This window comes from Lonchura striata, chromosome 1 (assembly GCF_050655825.1).
Source record: "Lonchura striata isolate lonStrDom1 chromosome 1, ASM5065582v1, whole genome shotgun sequence".
Classification (NCBI taxonomy): domain Eukaryota; kingdom Metazoa; phylum Chordata; class Aves; order Passeriformes; family Estrildidae; genus Lonchura; species Lonchura striata.
Window position 1 is genome coordinate 706,618 of NC_140703.1, and position 22,691 is coordinate 729,308.

General features: G+C 44.8%; 1 protein-coding gene and 1 long non-coding RNA gene across 9 annotated transcripts; one reads left to right on the forward strand and one right to left on the reverse strand.

The window, feature by feature from the left end:
- The first annotated feature begins 950 nt into the window (after window positions 1-950).
- LOC146768549 (uncharacterized) lies at window positions 951-11,727 on the forward strand. The gene is made up of 4 exons (XR_014952892.1): window positions 951-1,735; window positions 3,033-10,290; window positions 10,543-10,620; window positions 11,109-11,727. It is a non-coding gene; the product is annotated as an uncharacterized LOC146768549 (long non-coding RNA).
- LOC146768550 (uncharacterized) lies at window positions 2,572-18,907 on the reverse strand. 8 transcript variants are annotated; one of them, XR_014952041.1, is made up of 5 exons: window positions 18,493-18,664; window positions 16,868-16,942; window positions 11,869-16,746; window positions 11,101-11,154; window positions 2,572-3,444 (listed from the first exon to the last, which is right to left on the reverse strand). XR_014952041.1 is itself a non-coding variant. In XM_085567307.1 (5 exons), the coding sequence occupies exons 1-5, from the start codon at window positions 18,603-18,605 to the stop codon at window positions 3,416-3,418; spliced, it is 363 nt and encodes a 120-aa protein (XP_085423433.1). In that variant the 5' UTR covers window positions 18,606-18,697; the 3' UTR covers window positions 2,572-3,415. The 8 variants fall into 8 exon arrangements, 3 of the variants coding, with proteins under 3 accessions (XP_085423433.1, XP_085422854.1, XP_085423963.1); XM_085567307.1 differs by having other exon boundaries at window positions 16,655-16,746; window positions 18,493-18,697; XR_014951993.1 differs by lacking the exon at window positions 2,572-3,444 and adding an exon at window positions 3,989-4,557.
- Window positions 18,908-22,691: the final 3,784 nt, after the last annotated feature.

Consider the following 22,691-nt stretch of genomic DNA (forward strand, 5'->3'; position numbering starts at 1 on the left):
AGAGGGGGAAAACCTTGACAGTGTCGTTTATGGGTTTGAATTAAGAGTAACCATTTTTGTTGTCCTAAGGCTTAAATTGAGGGGGAAGCCCAGCTATCTCTCTTTCTTAAGGGTTTGGATTGAGGGGAAAATCCCTCTGTCTTCATCACTGGAGAGATTTAAAGTGAGGAAAGCCTCTCTTTTCCCAGTATTCAAGGGATTAAATGAAAGGGCAGAAGCCATTTATTTGCCACGGTATCCATTTCAGTGGAGGTAAATTCCCCATTTCCTCATTTTAAGGGATTCACTTGAAGGAGGCTCTTTTAAAATGATTTTTCAGCATTTAAAACTACCTTTCAGGGCACTTCTTTCTGTGCCCTAGGACTAAGTACCTCAGAGAAAGGCAAGCCTAGCACATACTTAACCTTTATGCTGCCCAGGAGCCTATTATTTTTCTTATTTATAATGTAGTTAGTCCTAATTAGTAACCCCAAGAAGAAGACTTAGACTGTTCATATAATTAGTATTTTTCTCCACCCTTAGTCTCATGTTGAGCACTACTTAGTAGTCACTGAGGAATAATTATGTAAGTTAACAGCAAATTACCCAACTTATCTAGATATGCTGCCTAAAAACAAAGTTTTATTTCTTACCAGTTTTTTTGCCCTTTCGCTCCAAGTAGTTGTAGAAAAAAGAGCTGTCATTTCCCTGAAGAGTTTCCTTCTATATCCAGCCCTTTATTCCCCTTGAATTCAAGCCAGAGGAGCCGAACAGCTGCAGCTGCTCTGAGGGCTTTTCTACTCGGTGGGGTTTGCCCCTTCCCTTTTCCTGGGTGCCACGGGAATGAGCGGCGGGCCCAATCAGGGTATATTAACCCCAGCCTTTGCTAAGGGGCTTCATTCCCTCAGCCATTTCACATTAGTCCTAACTTCCTTTCAGATGCAGACAGTTCAGATCAGTGGCAGAGAGCCCCAGTCCTGGGTGAGGGTGCTGCCATGATCAGGTCAGTCATTGTTTGCATTTGCAGGGGAAGCCTAAAGGGTGACCGTGTTAGAGCAGTGTTCTTTGCCTTTATTTTTAGGAGGTCCAGGCAGATAGCAGCAGTCAAGGCCCTGTGTGCCAGGTGAGCAGTGGACAGAAGGAGTTGTTCTTGCTCAGGTTTCAGGTTTTGGTGCAATTGTAAGCATCCACTCTTGGTTACTTTGTTTTATTTTAGGCAGTCATCTTGCAAGATGTCTCTGGTCCGGATGTCTGGATGTCCAAGGCCAGGTGGGTGCAAGCGTAAGGTCTGGGTGGGTGTGCTTTTCAGGTCAGGGGGATGTTGTTTTCACAGTATCTCAGTGTGGGTTGTTTTGCTTTGTTTTTTTGCAGGTGCTGTCGCTGCCCTAGCTGTGTGAAGGAACAGAGGCGAGCGGGTGAGTTGGCATTTTGGCACAGTGACTCACAGGTGACCCTTATGCAGCAGCATGCTAAGTGTGTACCTTTTTGTTTTTCAGGTATCCTCCAGGCAGCCTGTGGAGTCAAATTGAGACTTCAGGTGAGCCGGGGCAGCGGTGTGTCGGAGTTTCGGGGATTCCTCTTTTCGTGGGCACTAGTTGCATTTTCTGTTTTGTCTTAGGTACCCTGAGGAGGAGCGTAGCTGAAGTTTGGAAACGGCAGCACCGAAGCTGATGCAGAGAACGTCTCGCCGTCCACATCCAACTGACATTGGATTCCATCCGGTTGTCTTGCAAAAGCCAAGTGCTGGGGCCAGTAGGTGGGAGATGGGGGGAAAACCTTTACTATCACAGGAGGCTATTTGATGTTAGCTTGGAGAAGAGGCCCATAGTGGGACGGGCCCCTCGGGAGCAAAGGGAGAGGGTTTCTCCTCAGCCCCCCCAGAGTCTTCGCTGGGCAGGGCAGTTCCGATCCCTCTCTGGTTCTCGTGACGTTCGCATCGGCGGCCTTCTTTGACTCTTGACGTTGTCGTGGATCTTTTCACCATAGGAGCCCGCCTTCATGTCTGGAGCTATAGCTACAGTCACCCTGTAGTCATTTCTTCCTTCTCTAGGCCTACTGAGCTTCTTAGGCTTCCTCTTAAGTGCTTTGGCACTAACATCTTGAAAGGAGTTGCATGTCATCATCAAGTGCTACTGCCCTAGGGCTTTCTTTTCTTTGGCATCATCAGCCCATGGCTCATCTTGGGCTAGGAATCTTGGGTCCATAAGGTGAAATTGCCAGGCAGTTTCCACTTGTGTCCGTGTCACGTTGTCTGTGTCCGTGTCACGTTGTCTGTGTCATAGGCCTTTGTTACATCTCCATGCTTTAGCAACATCATTTTGTGCCGTATTGGCCATATTTTGCTCACGTACCTTCCCGGATATCAATTATTCTGGCATTTTTACATATTCACTTTTTGGGTCCGGACGATGTACACGAGATGTTCTCATCCATCTTCATTCTCAGTTTTGGTAGCCCTTCTCATGGACTTCCGTACGGAGCTTATTAGCCCCTCATCACCTGACCACAGTAGTTCCGTAGCATCTGCCTTCTCAAAGGATATAGGGCTCAAAAATTAGTCTTCTGGAGAATTATATCAAGTCCTCACTTATCTTGTATCTCTGTCAGCTTACGTTGTATGCACTTATGATGCACCTACCTGTGTCTGCTTCTATTGTATGTGCGTATGTTGCGCCTACCTATGTTAGCTTATATTGTTTGTGCTTACACTGTATGTACCTACGTTGGCTTATGTTGTTTGTGCTTATACTGTACGTACCTACGTTGGCTTATGTTGTTTGTGCTTATACTGTATGTACCTACATTGCCTTATGTTGTTTGTGCTTATACTGTATGTACCTACGTTGGCTTATGTTGTATGCACCTCTGTTGTGGCAATTATGATCGGAGCTGCCTTGCCCAGGCAAGTAGTCACGCTCAGGTAGAGCAGTTATAAAGCTTTGCCGTTCATCTGTTCTCTGCGGGGTTTGGGGTACAACACTGATGGGCCCAGAGTTGGTATAGCTCCTAGCTCTCAGATAGTCAGTCACTGACCGCCTCCCCTTGTCTCGTAGGTCCCCGGGTCCCTACAGAATTTCCTGGAATCTACCATTTGACATGGAGGTCCTGCGGTCAGAAGAAGCGTTTAAGCATATTCTTCAGTGCAGCGTTTCACGTAAGGGTGGCAGCCAGCGTGTCAGCAGAAGAATGTGTGAGAGTGTGACTGTCTGTGTCTGTCTGTGAGAGTTTGTGTGTGCTTGTGTCTGCAGCTGTGTGTGTGTGTGGAGCAGATACAACCTTGTGTGTATGGCCTTTGCCTTTCAGGGGGGGTTTTCATCAGGCAGGAGGATTTTTTGGGAGTCTCCGGAGCGAGTTGCCGTGAATGTGAGTTTGTGCGTAACGCGAAGGGGGCGTGCACGTCGGCGGAGCGTTTTGCGCCGTTTTTGTTCCGGGTGCGTCATAACAATAAAAGCGTTGTGGACTTTTCTGAAATGGAGACACGGTTATATTGTGTCAATATGTATTTGGCTTGTAGTACATTATATTGTTCTGTCTTTGCAGTTGTTCCTATCTTTTGATGTATTTTGCTGTATGTAAATTGGACTTGTACTTTTGTGCCTAGGTATGATGTATTCTTTGTTGTATTTGTCTCTGTACTTGCATTTGTATGCATTGTTTCCCTGTGTATTGCTGAAGTTTAAGGGAATAAAGATTAATCAGCCCTAATAATGATGCCTCTTACCCTCTGCCCTGCCCACCATTCATCTCCTGTCTTTCTTTGGTGTGGTTGAGTCCTATCATTTTCACCCTTTTTCTCCCTTTGCCTCTTACTTTCCTCTTTAGTCTATTCCTCACTTTATCCTTCCATGTGTAACTCTTTGTCTCTGCCTGTGTTTTCCTTTGTTTCCATTTCTAACACATCTCTATGTTTCTCTAACCCTATTTCCTTCTCACCCTATTTTCTTCCATTCCTCTACATGTATTTCCCCATGTCTCTTTGTCTGTCTCTTTCAATCTAGGTTTCACTATGTTTTCTTCTTTTTTTTTTCTTTGTCAGCCTTTGTCTTTCTAACACTTGCTATCATTGTCTTTGTCTCTGACCCTTTTTCCTTTTCTGTCCAACTTTAACTTTTTTGTCTAACTCTCTATTTCTTTCTCTCTTGAACCCTACCTTGTGTTCAGTCTCTCCATTTGTTTTCCTGTAGGTTTTCAGCTCTATTTCTTCTTTTTCTTGTCTCTCTATTTGCTTTTCTCTTTCATTTCAAGTGCTTCCTTTTCTGTTTGTCTTTCACTCTTTTTCTCTTTACCCCACCTTTCTTTCCTCTTTCTCTGCCTTTCTCTTTCCAATCTGACTTTTTTGGTTTTTCTTTTTATCTCTGACTCTTATTTTTCTTGCTCTGTTTTCTTCTTACTCTCTCCTCTTCATTTTTTTTTTCTCACTCTCTCCTCTTTCTTCTCACTCTCTCCTCTTTCTTCTAACTCTCTCCTCTTTCTTCTTCTTCTTCCTCCCTTCTCTTTTTCTTCCTCTTACTCTCTCCTCCTCTCTCCTCTTCTTCTTCCTCTTAGGCTAAATACTTGTATCAGACATTTTAAACAGGTCTTTTATACAGAAGTGAATACATTAAAAGAGAAAGGAAAAGAAAATAACTGGTAATATATTTCAAAAGTCAAACCAGTATTTAATTTCTGCATCAAGTATTGCAATCAAAGACACCTAAAAGATTCACCTTTCCATAAAATCAAGGTTTTAGTTAGTGAGATGGTGGTTTACTTATTTAGGTGGTTGTTTTTTGTCCTTCTAACAGCTTGTATTTTTAACTGTTCAGTCCATCAGCAGACAGACACCCTGTCCATCTTAACATAGGCTAAGATGGCCATAAAAATAGTGCAGGTGATGACATTGGTTAGCAACCTTTTCTTCTTCATCATCATCATCATCTCACATTAACAAAGAGAGACGAAAGGCACAAGGAATTCAAATTATTAGCTTTGAGAACTGAAATAAAAATCTTCTTTCCACAATTAGCCTACATATAGTGGCATTAGAAATACCACTTTAAGTTCTGAAAGTACTGGAAGGAATTTATACCCAAAGGATCCTAATTCTTTGGTAAGTCAAAGCTGCCATTTGTACCTGTGAACAGTATCACTTGGAGAAAATGCAACACTTAGGAAGAGTTTTAATTGTTTTTTTCATTACTTGACTCTGTCATTTTTTTCTGAAGTTTTTACAGCTTCTTGCATTCAAATGAAGGAAGATTAAGGCTGGATGGTTAAGGTTGTAATGCAGCATTTCAAAGTAATATTAGTGAAGATGTACTAGAAACTGCATTGCTTAGAAACCTATTATTTCAATAATCCTTTCTCAGAACTTCACAAAGGTCCTTTTATTGTGTCTCTGATAAATAAAATGTGATTTCTATTTAGAAAGAATTAAGGTAGTGAAGACTAACTGGAGAAGAACATGCAACCTTATAGATACTGAGGCAAAAAATAAAGCAAAATGGTTAGTTGCTGGTTCCAACTGGTATTTTTAAGTCTGTACGGCTAAGCATCTCTATCTTATATTTGTGATCTTTCTGCAATTTTGTATTTATGGGGTTTATGCCTGTTCAGAGTAATTAGTGTTGTTTACATTAGAACAAATACTGAAATACAAAAAATGAAAAGTTATTGGCAAATGGGATACAGAGTAGCAAATCTGGAAATTAGACGCTGCTGATATTTATCTGTAATGAAATTTGGCATAGGACCAGCAATAGCCAGAAGTAGGTAGAATATCCTGTGATACAGCATCTGAAATTCATCAAAACCCCCCTCCAAATTACCTTCAGTATTGTAAAAGTTTCCATTCTTTTTATTATTTGTACTTTATTAGAGGCATCTTGTCAGTACTACTTTTTCTTAGCCTTATCCGGAGATGCTTTCTTATGTCTGACTCCTGAAAGCCTCTGTGCAGAACCAGAGTTCTGCAGAGCTTTTTCCCCTGTATTCCTTCCCTTTTCTGTCTTCCCAAAAGCTTTTGGGATTTTGGCTTTTACACCATAATTTACTTAATTGCCTTTTCGTGTCAGATAATTCTTATGCATATAACATCTCATTTTTAACTACCTGCTTGGTATTGCTACAACATCAAAGAATTTATAAAATTATTCTTTGTTCTCTTATTAGATTTTTTGCTTTGTCCTTACAGAATCTTCTCTGATAAATAGAAGTGGTAGTGCTTTTTATTTACCGCCTTAATTTCCTGCAGTAAAAAAACACTCTATGTTCATTAATCATTCAACGACAAAGGATATTCTGTATTGGAGCCAAAATTGTATACATTTCTAAGCAACTACAGCATTTTGCTTTATTTTCTTAAATCTGTTTCAGAGCTTTGATCAAATTGCACTCTCCAATTGTTTTCCAAAGGGTGTAATAAGAGAAAAAAAATAACCATTTTTATAACGAAATTTCAAGCAAATAAAATCCTTAAAGGAAATTTGATTCTGTAAATGAGGACTAGGAAGAGGAAGGTCATAAGAAGTTACATCATCGGAGTTTAACCATCCCCTTAGCACACTGATCTAAAACAGGAAAAGCGTATGAAAAACTGCAGAGGTGTCTTCTGAGAAGGTATATGCACATTTCACATACTTCTTGTTCTGTATCTTTCTTCTAAACAGTGATTAAAGCAGCTCCCAGTACAGATCTGTAACAAATTCATGAGCAAATCTGATAAAACGTGTCTTTGAGTAAACTGTGAACCTAACCTGACAACTAAGATAAATAGTTTGTCAGTTGATCTAACCACACCATTCTTTTCTCCTGTATCTGGTTTCTTTTCTTCAGAATTAACCCAGTACTTTCTCCCCCATCGTGCTTTACAAACAACCTCCCTATCTGCTTTTTGTGCCCTATGAAGCCAAGAGGAGCAGTGATGCACAGGAACACTGAAACTCCAATGTCTGGTCAACTAAATCTGGATGATGCTCTTTAGGAGCAGCAGAATGATTTTTCTAACTGCAAAAACTGTTATAATACCACTTATTTAAACTTGATTTCCTGTTCACTTGTGAATTGATTATTTGACCTTAAATTGTTATGGTTTTTTTGACCATAAAGCCAGTTCTGATTTGCTGAGTTGATGCAGTAGAAAATACTTATATTTACATTGTCCAGCTGTTCGCAGGTAAAGTTGCATGATTCAATAGCCACTGGACATGCTGAGTTCTGACTGGCGTGTTAAAATTTTTCTAATATGTGGGAACTCAAAATGTCTCTCAGACATTTTTAGAGGTTCCAGGCCTTGGTCAGAGGCATTCTAGACCCTGGCAGACAGCTGAAAAACAGCTGTGATTTTGAGTTTGAGCCATGGAATGAATTGCCAACTTTGGAGGTGGAACAAGCAATCACAAAAGGTTAGATAGTATAGTAAAAGTAGTTACAAAGTAGAGGGGAAATTTTTTTAGTATTGTACAGGGGGGTTTTCACTTTGTAGGTGGGGGTCAGAAGTTCTAAGATGGAGGAAAGTGGGCTGATCCTGTTCTTCCTCCTTCTTTTTCCTTACCTCCATGTTCTTGGTGATGTTGGCACTGACAGATCGGTTTAGAGTAGAAAAACACTTGGCAACGTAGGTAGTAGGTATTGGGGAATAATTGTAAACATGTTATACGTAATATATCTTATAAAAGATAGCAGCAGCCCTGGGCGGAGAGGGAGACGAAGAAGGCAGCAGATCGAGAGGATGTCAGGGGGTGTGTGTGCCTCTACCCAGGCCGCTGATCAAACAGCCGCAGTCCAAGAACATAATCTGTTAGATAACTAGCGATAAACTGCCTTGAGACCGAACAGCTAAAGCCTGCGGAGTTTTTCTTTGGAAGCACGGGTTGGAGGAGGAATTTCACCACCACATGAGACCCCAGAGCAAGGCCGGGGTTCTCACAGTAATAAAGATGCACCCTTTGTTTATCCACCTTTGTCATTTATACATCCAGCTGTGAAGCTCTCCAGCTTTGCAGTGCTGTTTACTAGGACAATTGAATACCATAACTTCCCAAATTTTGTGTACGTGACCAATCAATATGCAGATTTTATAGCCATAATTTCACACACAGATAATTTGTTAATCGGGCTGCACGCTAAGCTGAGGAAAGCAACACAGCAAATAGTTTTTGCTTTTTTGATAGTTTCTGCCATGTTGAGCTCCCATTCTGTCCATTGGTAATGATTGTACCTCTCATGGGAGGAAATCTGACGGACAAACATACAAAACAATCCACTATTTGGCATAGAGGGAACTAACAACAATAACAGAAGTTTAATATTTTGCTTTCTTTGTCACCTAAGGGTGTGAAAGGTATTCTAGTTCATTGAGTTTATATTCTGCCGCTGATCTTTAGCTGAGGGACACAAAGATATATGTGTTATGCGTGTTTGCATATTTATGTGTTTATATATGCATGTAGATATAGACATATAAAAACACATAAATACACACAGGTGGGGGTGTATGTATATGTATGTATTTATATATATATATATGCCTGAGGTCATATGTGTGTGGGATTCAGTTTGTGTTCTGTTAAACCCAGCCCTCTGTGTGTGTGTGTTTGCACCTCGTCCACAGGAGCTGGTTACAGTGCTGGCTATTGAACTGTTGTTGTTTTCAAGCTGTAATTTATTTGGTAATGATATACAATGTTTCACAGTGATAAGGAGTCAATAATGAATATGTTATGCTTTAACATCATAAAGACATCCTTAGGAAAAAGTCCCTGTCTTTCTCCAACAGTGATCCATATGGTGTGCTACTAAAAGGAGAAGATCTCTGAGTGAACAAATGTGAAATAATACAGACTTAATCTTTATTGCTCTTTTCCTATCAAGATAGCCTTTGTTGTCTGGCCTATGAAGACACTGCAAGACTACTCACTCATACAGCATTGTTTTATTGTTCACTTTTATTTTCTCTAAAGCAGACCGGGGTTGTTTTTTTCTTTTTCCTTTGCATATGTCTTAAGAAGTTGACCTTTAGCATTACTAATGCAATTAATAGTTTTTGCTTCCTATCTCCTATAAATGATGTTGGTGAAATAGGTCACCTGATTTCATGTTCTAGTAGGTACAGTCAGAGAAAATTCTGGATATGTAAATTATCATATTTAATTAGCATTATTTCTATCCTCTTTATTACACATTTTGCAATACTATTGATTGTTGGACCTAGAGTATCTTTTGTCCTCAAGCCACACACCTAGAAGTCACCTAAATCTTCATTTTTTCTGAGGATAATTCAGCTTGGAATAATTTTTTTAAATCTAGATTAAGAGTAAATAATTTAAATGGAAGTTTTGACAGGACCACACGTATAAGGTTTTGAAGTATTTCAAGACTACGAAAAATTGCTACCCTGTCATCTGACTTTTTAGTCTTTATCTAAGACATAAACCACATGTTTGTTTGATGTTTGATTTTTTGTCATAAAAGGAGTAGGTGCTTTATCAATAGACTTTATTTTAATCAATACTGCCTCGATTATTCCCTACATGAATCCAATTTTTATTTCTACTGTCTAGAGTGGGAAAATATGAGAAAGAGTTCCCCACATCAAATCCATCTGCATCATCTCAGAGGCTGCCTTCAGTAGCTTAAACATGACTAAACCCCTCCCACTGTTACACTGGAAAGAGTCTTGCTGACTCAAAACTTTAAAAAAACCTTGTAGTTTTCACTCCATTTAAATGTGTCACTTTTAATAGCAAAACAAGTAGAGAAATTCCAATGTGAACTCATTTTAGAGCAATGACCAAGTATTATGAATATTTGACTGTATTTAATCTTTCAGCTCCTTTTCTTATTGCATCCTTAACCCTACTCCTGAAGGGACTTGGATTTAAATACAGTAGAATTTCCAGTGTTGAGCAAATCTCTGGTTTCATACCTGAAGATCTCCTTAGTTCAAAAATCCACTTTGTAATTAATTTTATTTATGCTGTGCAACTCTGCTTTCCCAGATATTAAAAAGCATATTGGCAAAGAATATGACATTATTTCTTGAATAAAATGACAGGAAGTAATGCAGCAAGATTTTCTGCCTTGAGAGTCACCTGACTTCTCCATTCAGTGACTTTATATTCCTATTCAGGGATTATTATACCTAAGAATCCAGAGTATAGCCAAGAGAATAGTAATAGAGAAGTTCTAACTGTAATGCTGATTTTCTACTGTTTGTTACTATTTCCTCACCCATAAAAGGCACTTGTAATTAATTTTCTGTTCCCTAGGACCACCTGTAGAAGTAAACTTCACTATTGGTGATGAGATTTAAACACGAAGAAAAAAAGCTGGGTAAGTATGAAGTTGTTAAACTCGCTGTCACGAGACTGTATTGTTGAAGACTGTTACAGGGATGATGGGAGTCTGGGATAAGTTTAGCTATGAAAACTTAGTTCCATTTCATCAAGGAGGCTTAAAAGAAGACCCAAATTGGGTTGTTTTTTTTTGCTGTTGTTGTTGGTTTTTTTTTGGTTTTTTTTTTTTTTAAACTGAATATTTTTGGAAAAAATATGAAGTAGTTATCTCTGACATTTCTATTGACAGGTGGCCAAGACATGTCTGGGGAATCGTAATGATTCAACATCTCGTTTGGAAGCAGCAGAAACAGAGACAAGCTTTCAGGTATTCTCTTCCAGAGTAATTTTTGGGGTTTTACTAAAAGGTCTCATGAGATTCAGTTACTTAAAGTAGACTTACACATTCTTCACCAAGTTCTGTCTCAAAAGAGAAGACTACTTAATTCAGACTTTGACTGTGTCTGATTGTAATTGATCTGTTCAAAATTATTTCTGGCTGGTAACAATTTGCAAACTATTAAATATTTAGAAAGCTGGTAGTCAAATTACTTAATTTGACAGTGTCATGTGTATAGCCCTGGAAGCAGGAGTAAGGAGAGTTTTCCAAAATAATTAAATATTAAATACCTATGTGGTTGTTTATATATATATATATAATATGCAGTGATATGAAGCTGTATGTAGCATCAGACTTGTATGGTTTTGCACTTAGAGATCAGGACCCTTTTCTAGGGACAATTCCAATTTTAACAGACTTTTTTATTTCTGTTTATGTATATATGTATTCTATACACCATATTTTTACCTTTACAGAAGTTTCGCAGCCCTCCATGGACTAAACCTGAAGATGAAAAATCACCTGAAGAAAAAGAGAAAAAATACAAAGAATCAGTTAGTACACCAGAATAAAAACTCTAAATGCTACTAACCTACATTGAAAAATGCCAATCACTTCCATTTTCATGTTCTGCTAGCACAAAGGCATGAAATGTCCCAGGTTTCTAAAGCATGCATTTTTCACTATTTTATGAATGTCTGTAAATTAGTCTATAACAGACCAGTTAGTACCTTCCAGCAATAATCCAAAATTGATGTTTGAAGAAGTGCTTTGTAATGCAGTCCAGTTTTTGAACTCTTGTTCTACCTTATCAGTAATTGTATACTATAAATTACCCATTTCGTAAACAACAGTCATTCTCAAGTATATTTCTCACTGTTTTATTTCATGTAATTTTGTGGCAGATTAGTTCTAATATTAAGAGGCAGTCAATGTGGAGGGGGGAAGATATCTGTGTAACCATATTTGAAGTACAATCCTTAAGTGCAACTGCAAAAAGACAACTGTGTGTGTGGGGGGTCCATGTATGCTTACCTTTTAGTAATTCCATCTCAAATCTAATTACTTACACAATAAAATATGCTTATTTTCTTCTTTCTTTCCCCAGTGCTATCTTAACTAGTTCATTTTTGAACACTGAAAAGCTGACAGAATTGGATTTTAAGGGATGGAGATGGAGAGAATCATTACTTTAAGGATTCAAGCAAAAAAAATGTGCAGGTGGTACTGAGTTACAGTGTCATAGCTTGGATGGCAGCCGTGGGAAGTCGGTTTCATCCCTTGTGTTTGTGCTGATCTCGACGGGATGGAATACACTTCCAAGGGGAAAGCCCTGTTTGGTCCACTACAGTTGGCCTTTGATCCCTCCATCGGGGAGGACTGATTGGAATCAGCTCTGTCACTCATGGATTCTTTCAGTTTCTCCTTAGTCACACTATGACAAGAAAGCAGAAAAGAAAGGGAGAAGAGAGAATGTTTTTCTTTTTTGGGTGCATGTCATTATTGGTCTAATTTAAGAATTCATATGCCATATCTTTTTGAGATGCACATCTTTCAGGAATGGTTGGAATAGTAAACTGCCTGATGCAATGCTATCTATCCCTAGCAAGAATTGTCTTAAGCATTTGTAACTTGTAAACTTCCACCTTGGTCTTAATGCACACCTCAGCACATTTTCAACTAGATTTGAAGTAGTTATAATAATTTACTTTGTCTTGCTTTGTATCAGTTTAAAAGCAAATAGACAAATCTTTAACTTAGTGATGCTCTGTCTTCAGTTTTAGCATTTAAGACTTTACCTCTCCTTCAACAGTCTCCTTCAATACCTCCTTGTCCTTGCTGGTGTGAAAAATGCATATTTTATGATTGGCTTTTCGCAAAGGCTATAATGAATATTCTATGTGTAATGTTAGAACGTTATGCTGTGTTAATTCACTTAAGTAGTGTGTTAAATACAGTTTTAGGTTCTAACCTAATGTTAAAATAGAGACTATGTATGTGGGGAAGTTTTTTTTTAGGAATGAGATACTTACTTCAAAGAACACCTAAATCTTCCAAAGCAGAGGAATTTATGGCTTTTATCAGAAGAAGTTAATTTCTTCAGGCCTTACTCAGACTCAAAGATGCCAGGGGATTAAAGGAAACAATTAACATACAACAAACAGAGTTTCTTGTTTAAAATAGAATGCATTCGTAACCATAAAAGATATATAAATATGCAACAAGTATATTAGTTTAAGGGTGATTCCTTTATTCACAAGTCATGCTTTTCGTAACTTAATGTCCGAGAACATCCGGACGTCCGTAATTCTTTACTTTTTTTATTGTCTTGTAATTGTCCTAACTCTAAACTTTAGTACTCTAGTGATATTATTATTTTTATAACCATTTTATTATTATTAAACTTTTAAACTTTTAAAAACCAAGTGATTAGCGTTTTTCACACTGGTATGAGTAATCTTTCACCCTGACATTTTGTATGTGCTCCTCTACTCAAAGATAGATAGTTGCAGTTTCTCTGCCTTTTTTAAAACTAAAAAACCTCATGAGCTGACCAAATGATGACAAAGTACAGCTTAAGACTATCCATGTTAAGAGCCAAAAGACACGAAATCGTGGCTATGAAATTAATCAGGTAAGAGATATGTGGCTCTTTGCATTTGATCCTAAATCTTGCTGAAGACAGTCTGCTTTCTTTCAAAATTTTCAGTGGGCAAGACACTTGTGGTTTTGTCATATCTACAGCTGGCATTAATTTCTAGTGATGCTAAAAGCAGCATTTCTTTGCATGTGACAGACCTTAACTGAGAAGGTCACTGGAACTCTGTTTCAGTCACCTGTCAAGAAAGGATCTGCACTGCGCAGTGGTTGAAGCCCTCCAGCAGGACGAAAGCCAACGAGCACAATGCTTCCTGTAGCTTTAGAAAGAAGCCTTTGTCAGCAGGATCCCCTTCATCAGGCAGCCTGGAGTAGATACTATCCACAGGGCTCCTTGGCTGCCTTGGTCACGGGTTCTTGCCTACAGGCTTTGGACTTGCTCGTGGCTGTTCTTCAAACACGGCTCCTCACGTGGAATCCACTTCTTGGTGCAGAGGGCAATCCCTCCATCTCCCCTTCCTCCCCTGTATCTTCTGACCAGGCTGGAGCTCTCAGTAGTGACACTGCAGTCATGGGATTCATCCCACCACATCCCAGAGATGCAAAAGGCCGTAACTTTCCTGCAGCACAGCGGCTTCCAGCTCCTCCTGTTTCTTGCCCGTGCTGCAGGTGTTGATGGAAGGCGCCTCAGCCTGCCTGTCAGCCGTGTCACCTTCCCAGAGGAACACCCCTTTTCTTCCTTTCTCACAATTTTCTGGTGTTTTCCCGCCAGCTTTTATTCCCTTGGCTTTCCTGACAAAGCCAACCCTAGACTTGCCTTGGCCTCTTACCACTCCCTGGCACTTCACTGCCTTGCATGCCCATCTCCCGCCTTGGATAAATGAGGTTTTTGTTTTAAATTGGTAACTATTTTTATATTAAGAGTTAATAATGTAAGGGCTTTTTAATTATATGGATTATTTGTAATGTTTTTTATTGGTATATTAAGTAAGTAGGTAAAAAATGGATTTTTTTGAGAAGTGCTAGATAAATACAAAGTATTTAAACTTGAAACTTTAGTGAAAGTTACTTAAATGTTTGTTTTAGGTTGGTTAATTGGTAAAGTGATATAATTAAAAGTAAATAAAGTAAATAGAGTAGAAGTATAATATTTGATAGAATTTTATACTTTGAAAGTTATTAAATAAGATTTTTATAATATTGATTTTTATATTTATAAAGAAACCTAAAGTTTATATATTTTGGTGGGTGCAGTACAAGACGTCAGGTGTAAGTTGCAATTCTTGCATAATCTACATTTGTATTTACATAGTGTAATTTATCTGTGTATTTACATTGGTGTTTTGTGGAGTGGTGAGTGTGTTTTTTGTGTGATCTGGTTTTATGTTCCTTATTGAAATTTACTTGGGTTTTTGTACTTGTTGAGATATAAGTAAACTTTATGTTTTGATATAAGAAATAAGTATTGTTAAGTTTTGTTTTATAAAATTGTATAGACTTGCAAGATAATGGTATAAGTTGTTATAATTTTTCAGTTATAAGCATGAAGAAATATAAGAATAAAATAATGTATGTAGTAAAGAAGAAATTGATAATAATTAGGAATTACTTAGATAATATCTATAATTAGTAACATAGGTGAAATTATATCATTAGTAAGTATTAAAAGATGGTACATTATTTTAGAGTTTTTAACAATTGATAAATGTTAAATTAGTAGTAAGTTAAATAATTATGTGTGGATAATGATTTTTTAAGTTTAAAATAATAAGTTTATTTGTTATATTGATAAAGTTAAATTGTTAAGTTAAAATTATTTGAATTTTATTTTTGACGCAGAAAATATTTGGGTTTCCTGTTAATTATTTTATTTAGGTAGATATAGGGTTAGGTTATAGTTTAAATTTTAATTGGTGTATGTTACTTAATATATTTTTATATAATGTTTTTAAAAATAGTAGTTAAGAGTAAAAATGTTAGGATTAAAGATGAATCACATTATTTAATAATTGGATTTTTTAGAAGTGTTTTTAGAATATATTTGAATATAGTAAACTTTTTTTTAAAGATTTGAAAGTGGTTATGGACAGGATTGTGAGTTTGGATTTGGATATTGAGAGTGTGAAGGTGGAGGAAATGTATGAGAGAGCGATTACTTAGTGTGAAACTTAGAAAAAGAAATTAATGTTGTAGTTGAGTTTTATATTGAAGTGATTTTGTAATAATAACTGAGGAAAGTGATCAGATTAACAGTTTGGAGGAGGTTTTTAATGAAATATATTTTTTTTAGTCTTGAAAAATATTTAAAACTATGAGATAAATTTAGGTTAAATTATAGAGTTAGTGTAGAGATTAGTTAGAGAGTTAACTTGTTTTAAGAGCTGTAAAAGTAGAGAAAAAAAAAGTAGGAATTAGAAATTTTATGTAAGAGTAGAGATTGTAATGAAGAACAGAATTTTTGATGAAATTGATGATACAATACACTGTATTTTTTTTACTTCTGAATAGGTGTTTGGTAGTGTTTTCTTTTAGTTGTTTTAATTTGAGTTGTTTTATTTTTTTTAAGAATATTAACCATATACTGTATAGTTTAGAGAAGTGATTTTTAATAAAACTTAGGATAGGTTATATTAAATAACATTTAAATTTAGATTGAATGAATTTTGATAGTAAGGAATAATAAACTTAATTTTAATAGATAAAAAGAAACTTAATGTATTTATTTAAATGTATTGACATTTAATTTTGTTTGATTTTATTAACACTTAACATATTGAATGTTGTTATTTATAAATATTGAAGGTATTTTAAGTCTTTTGGTTTTGGAGACATTTTAGCTTGTTGAGTTAAGATTATTACTTATATCTTTACAGGGTGGTTTTATTTATTGGGAAATATGTTTCTCAGTAATAGATTTTTATTTATGTTACATTTTAAATGGTACTAATTTGTGTAGTGGGTTTTGTTAAATGTAGGATATTGATTAGATTGTTTTATATTTTTTGTGGGCTTGGACAAATATTTATCTATACAGTTAGGCTTTTCTATATTTGAAGTAAGTTTTGATGGGGTTTTTTTTTAAGAGTTATTGATTTAGAATTTTAAGAATATTTGGTGTTTGGAATAAATAAAATCGGGGGTTTTTTGGATACGGTCGAGCTGTATTTTTAGTGTTAGCAAGGACTAGTTTTGGTACGTTATTTTGATTTTTTTTGTTTGCTTACGGGGAGGGTCTCCTGTTAGATGTGGAAGCCTGAGACTGGCACAAGGACTTTTTATCTAATGCTTGATGAGTCTGTTTTATGGGGAGGAGGTGTTATTTTAAGTTTTATAAAATACACTGAGAATTAGTTAAAATCATGGAAGAAACATTATGGTAATTAAAGGGTGCTACGTTTGAAGAGCTATAAATCTTTTTAAATACCTGCTTGATGTAAGGTGAGCTTAATCTCCTTTTTCTGCCCCAGAAAGCATCGGGCACGTCCACATCGATGGCACCACCTCTGCCTACTGCTCCTGCTCCACCCGACCAAAAGCAAGAGCAAAAGTTGGTTGGGCTTTAAGAACTTGCAATAACTTTGAAGCAAAATAAATCCCATTTTCCCCTGTGTTTTTTCCTTTCAGGTGCTGCACTCACCTCTGCGGACACGCACCGAGCTCTCGCTGCAGGAACCCGTCAGGCCTCGGTGGCTGTGAGTTCATGTTCTTCTCCCTGGGGAAGAGGAGAAGAATGTGATTAAATAAGTAAATAAATAAATAAATAAATAATTGCTGAGGAATCGCAGAAATGTTTTCTGGAGCCTTTCCCCTTCGGTGCCCCTGTGCTGTGTGGGACACGGGCAGAGGAGCCTCGGGCTGGAAAGGGGCAGGAGAAAGGCAAAGGGACCCCCCGGTGTCCCCAGGGCACCGTGGGGACAGAACGGACACTGCGCGGGCACGGGGAGGCGAGGAGTGACAGTCTGGGCCAAAATCCCAGCTCACCCCAGGGAAATTAGTGAGGGACATTTTGGAGGGGAAAGCTGAGGTCACGAGTTCACCCAGCCCGGCCACGTTGTGTTTGCACAAAGAGGCACCAGAGGTGAAGGTCAATCCTGAGCCAACCCTGCTCAACCTCTAAGTCCCAGAATAAATCCTACAAGCTGCCCACTGAGGGACTAAAAATACATAAAAGAGAACCAAGAGCATTCCGAGAGCAAACCAGAAGGTTCCTGGGAATCCCGTTGCAGTGATGTCACAGCCTTTTTGACAGAGCTGTAAGATTTTTATTTCAATGCTGCGTTTCTCTCCTGGGATCATTCACTCCGTGGGCTGTGGGGATTTTTCGGGTTTGAACTCCCTCACGGTGGCCCTGACACTGCTCAGGAGCTGGAGGAAGAGCAGAGCCAGTGCTCCTGGCAGGGGCAGGGAGTTTTCCCCCAGAGCAGATCCAGCAGCTGCCCTCCAGCCCGGCCAGGAGGGATCTGCTTTGGCTCCTGCAGGGACAGAACGTGTTCAGGTGCTCCAGGTGACATTCCAGCAGCCTCATCTCCCATCCCTGTTCCTGCCCCTCCTGCTCTCAGCTCCTGCCCCACCAGCTGTGCCAAGGGAATTTGTCCCACCAGCAGCAGGGGAAGGACAAGAGCTCCCACCCTGGCACTTGGATTGTCCCGCTGGGGGATGCTGCCTGCTGGGATTTAGATCATTCCATACATTTGGCTGCTGAAATTTCCCAGCCCAGGGGCTTTAGCACAAAGATTGTTCTTTGTATGGTGCCTGGATTTGGGGTTCAGTATCAGCTTTGCTAGTTCAGATGAATTATACCCACAGCCCCAGGTTCCCTGCTGAATTCCTGCTGGAATAACCTGACAGTGCCTCGTGGAGATTGGAAATTCCCATGCAGAGCTGCCACTTTAGCACCAGCTGTGTCAGGAACCAGCAGAGGTTCCAGGGAAGCTCAGTGGGATCAGGACAAGGACAGGTCTCTATTCCACAGAACTTGCTATTTAAAACCCTCATCCCCCAGCCCCAGGGATGTGTCTGGGGTCACTTGACAGAGTTCCCTGGAATTCAACTGATTTCACTCCCCGGAGCTCAGGCTCCAGTTGATGTTTTAAAGCAGGACAAGGCAGTGGCTGGATGAGCTCCCGGCCTGTGCTGAGGCAGAACATCTCTCCTGCAGAAGCTCAGCTCCTTTCAGAGCCTCGGCAGTGGCCTCTGCATGTCCTTTCCCCTCAGGAAAGGGATGCACATCCCTGCCTGCAGCACATCTCCAGTGGGACCCACCTGTGAGAGTTTTCCATCCCTTCTGCACCTCCAGCTGGCTCCCTGGAAATCTCCAAACATAATTGCACTCCAACCTCTGATTTCAAGGCATCTCCAAGGCTCTTGCTTGGCATTTAGTACCTGTGAAGGAAGATTGCCTTGGCTCAAATGCTGCTGGTGAATGATAGCCTCCGGCTGGAAAAGAGGGAGGAGATTTGGGGTGGCTGGAACATACCTGGCAGCTGTGTGGGAGCTCGGGGAGGTCGGCAACAGGGATTGCCGTCAGAGCCCCTCTGCAAACGGCCCGTGCCTCCATTCCCAGGTAATGCCAGCCGTTCCCTGGGGTCCCTGTCGGCTGTCGCTGTCGGCTGTCCGGGCTGAAGCATCCCTGCGTGCCTGTGGGGAGCAGCCCCTGGCCGAGGAGCCGCGGGCAGCCCTTCAGCCGTGTCCGTGCCAGCGCTGTCCCGTGCGCCGGTGCCCGTGCCGGGACGTGCGCTCGGCACGCTGCGAGCCACGGGCAGGGCACGGCAGCTCCCGCCCCGCAGAGCCAAGGACAGGAGGTGCTCTCTGCCCTTCGGAGCTCCGGCGCCTCCAGCCCCGCACCGGGCACAGCCGGAGCGGGAGCAGCGGCCCCGGCGGAGCGGCCGCTCCCGGCCGCGGCGCCGCAGCCCCGCTCGTCCGGCGGGGCTCCCCCGGGGATGCGGACACGGGACGGGGGAGGCGGGCGCTGCTGCTCGCAGGGGAGCGCGGTGGCCACGGGGCTACCGGGGCGGGGGGGCTCGGCATCCCGCGGGGGCTGCGGGGCGGCTCCGTGTCCGCCCGCGGGGCCGGAGGCGGCGCTGCGGGAGCGGCGGTGCCGATGGGGTCCCGGCCCCGACGCAGCCCCAGCTCCCCGCGGCCACAGCGAGAACGGGACCCGAACCCCGGCGGGACCCGAGCCCCGGGCCGGCCGCAGCTGGAGCGGCGGCGCCCGTCCCGGAGCGGCTCCTCCCGGCCGCGGCGCTGCCGGTCCCGATCCCAGCCCCGATCCCGCCTCGACCCCCCGGCCCCGGCACCCCCTCCCTGCCCGCCGAGGAAGGAGCGGCTCCGCCCGGCTCCCCCAGCAGACACCGGCGGGCCCAGGACCCAAATCCCGATCCCGATCTCAGCTGAGCGCCTCGGATGCCGCGCAGGCCGGGAGCTGCCCCGATCCGATCCCCGCACGGAGCTCCGAGCGCCGGTCCCGCCGCAGTCCGTCCGAGCATCCACACAGAACGCGGGGCGGGCGCGGAGCCGCCGCCATTTACGGGCGGGGGGCGGGGCCGGGGGCGGGGCCAGCACAGGTGCGCGCACAGGTGCGCGGGGCCCCAGCGCGCCTGCGCGGGGCGGGGCCGCGGGTATTTAAACCGCGGGGCGAGCCCGGCGGAGCCATTTGGTGCTGGGCGCTCGGAGCGGGAGGTTGCGGCCGGTCGGGCTCTATATCTCTTTTTCTTTTGCTTTTGTTGCGCGTTTCTTTTCTTTTGTATTTTTTTTTCTCTATGCCTCTCTTATCGACCCTCCCTTCCTCCCCTCCCCCACCCCCTACACCCTCCCCCCCCCCAAACCCCCCCCCCTCCCTCTCCCCCCTAGCCCTCCCCTCCCTCCCTCCCGGGCGGGCCCCCCTACTCTCCTTTCCTTGTCCTCCCTCTCTATTCCCCTACTCACCCCTACGCTACCCTGTTCCTCCATCCTTTCCCTGTTCCTTCTCTCCCCAGCCGGGCTCCCCCGTGCCCCCTCTCCCTGCTCCCCCCCACGCGCTCCCGGTTCCTCCTGCCGCCTTTCCGTGATACCTTTCCCCCTCCACATATTCCGCCTCCTTCCCCAAAGCTGCCTTCAATCTTTCTCTTCCTTCACCCTGCCTTCCCCCAGCCCCCTGCACACCCCGACCTGCCCCCACCTGCCCCCTGTCCCTGTCACCCTCCCCTTGAGCGCCCCCTCTGCTCCCCTGTTCTCGTTCCCCATTCCCCTTTTCCTTCTTTCCTCGCAGCCGCGGGGCTCGGGGCGCCGCAGAATAAAGCCCAGAGGGCCGGAGCCGGCGCCCCCCGCCCTCGCTGGGGTCCCCACACGGGGCCGGAGCCGCTCTGCGGGTCCCCCCATTGCAGTCTAATACACGGCCCGACACTGCCGGGGTGCGGCTTTCCCGACATCACACTGGGGGTCGGGCTGGGGGTCGGGAGGGGGTCCTGGGGGGAGGAGGGTGGGGGGGTTAGGAAGGGCCCCCTCATTAGGAGGGGGTCCCGGGGGAGGAGGGTGGGGGGGGGGATAGGAAGGGCCCCCTCCGGAGGAGGGGGTCCGGGGGAGGGGGGCCAGGGTGGGCCCCCTCCGGAGGAGGGGGTCCGGGGGAGGGGGGCGGGGTGGAGGGGGGGGCCTTCCCCCCTCCAGCCCCGGCCCCTCCCCGGGACCCCCTCCTCCGGACCGGGGCCCGGGGGGGTTGGGCGGGAGGGGGGGTAGGGGGGGGGGCGGGGGGGGTGGGGGGGTGGGCCGGGGGGGGTGGGGGGGCGGGTGGGGGGGGGGGGGGGCGGGGAGCACAGGGGGGCATGTCACTCTGTGCCGTGAACAGACATTAAAAAAAACAAAACAAATGGCCGGCCGTCCCCCCCCCTCCCCTCCCCCCCCCCACCCACCCCCCCCTCCCACCCCCCCCGCCCTCCCCTCCCCCCCCCCCTCCCCCCCCACCCCCTCCTCCCACCCCCCACCCCCCCCCTCCCACCCCCCACCCCCCCCTCCCACCCCCTCCCCCCCTCCCCAACCCCCCCGGGCCCCGGTCCGGAGGAGGGGGTCCCGGGGAGGGGCCGGGGCTGGAGGGGGGAAGGCCCCCCCCTCCACCCCGCCCCCCTCCCCCGGACCCCCTCCTCCGGAGGGGGCCCTTCCTATCCCCCCCCCCCACCCTCCTCCCCCGGGACCCCCTCCTAATGAGGGGGCCCTTCCTAACCCCCCCACCCTCCTCCCCCCAGGACCCCCTCCCGACCCCCAGCCCGACCCCCAGTGTGATGTCGGGAAAGCCGCACCCCGGCAGTGTCGGGCCGTGTATTGGACTGCAATGGGGGGACCCGCAGAGCGGCTCCGGCCCCGTGTGGGGACCCCAGCGAGGGCGGGGGGCGCCGGCTCCGGCCCTCTGGGCTTTATTCTGCGGCGCCCCGAGCCCCGCGGCTGCGAGGAAAGAAGGAAAAAGGGACGGGAAGAGAGGAGGCAGAGCGGGGCATGCGGGAAGGTGGGGAGGGAGGTCGGGCTGCGGAGGAAAGCGGGCGGGGAAGGGAAAGGCCGGCAGGGGGAAAGAGGGACGGGACAAAGGAGGGAGAGAGGGGGAATGGAACGGAGCAGCGGGGCAGGGACAGGTGAGGGACGAGTGGGGGGCGTCGCGTTTGGGGGAGGAGGGAGAGTGGGTTTAGGGGATAAAAAACAGAAATATGGAGAAAACGAAGGAAGGGTAGATGGTGGGACGGGAGGCCGAAATGGGACGAGAAGGAAAAGGAGGAAGACAAAGAAGGGGAATAGGAGCAGAAGGAAGGAAGAGTAGAAGGGGGCACAAAAGGGGAGCGAAAGCAGTCGGCTTTGGGGAGGACAGGAAAACGGGGGAAAGGCAGGGAAAGAAGGGGAATGGGAGCAGGAGGAAGGAAGAGTAAACGGGGGGAAGGAGAGACGGGCGAAGCTGCGGAGCCCGCACAGAACCCACCACCCGCACCGCGCTCCGAGTGAGCAAATGGCGGCTGCAGCGATTCCCGGCACTTAAATAACCTCGGCCCCACCCCACGCAGGTGCCCCGCGGTCCCGCGCACCTGAGCCAGCGCCGGCCCCGCCCCTGAGGCTCCGGCCCGGCCCCGCCCCTGAGGCTCCGGCCCGCCCGGGATGGAGGCGGGGCCATCGCTCCCGGCCCGCCGGGATGGGCCCGGGGCTGCCGCTTCGGCTCCCGGCGGTGCCGCCTCTGCCCCGGCGGGCGGGTCGGGGTCTCTCTCGGGCCGGAGCACCGGGGCGGCGCCGGGGCCGAGCCGGCGGCGGCGGCGATTTCCCGGGGCTGACCGAGACCGGCCGGGGCGCGGGGACCCCCGTGCCGCCCCAGCACCCCCAAACCCCGCCGCTCCCCGCCGTGACAGGGAATTTTCTTTTTCCCGGTGCAGGCCGAGACATTTCTGTGAGAAAACTCAGAACTCAGGGGTACGGGGTCTGAGGGGAGAGAAGAGATTCTGGTATAAATCCAAAACGCG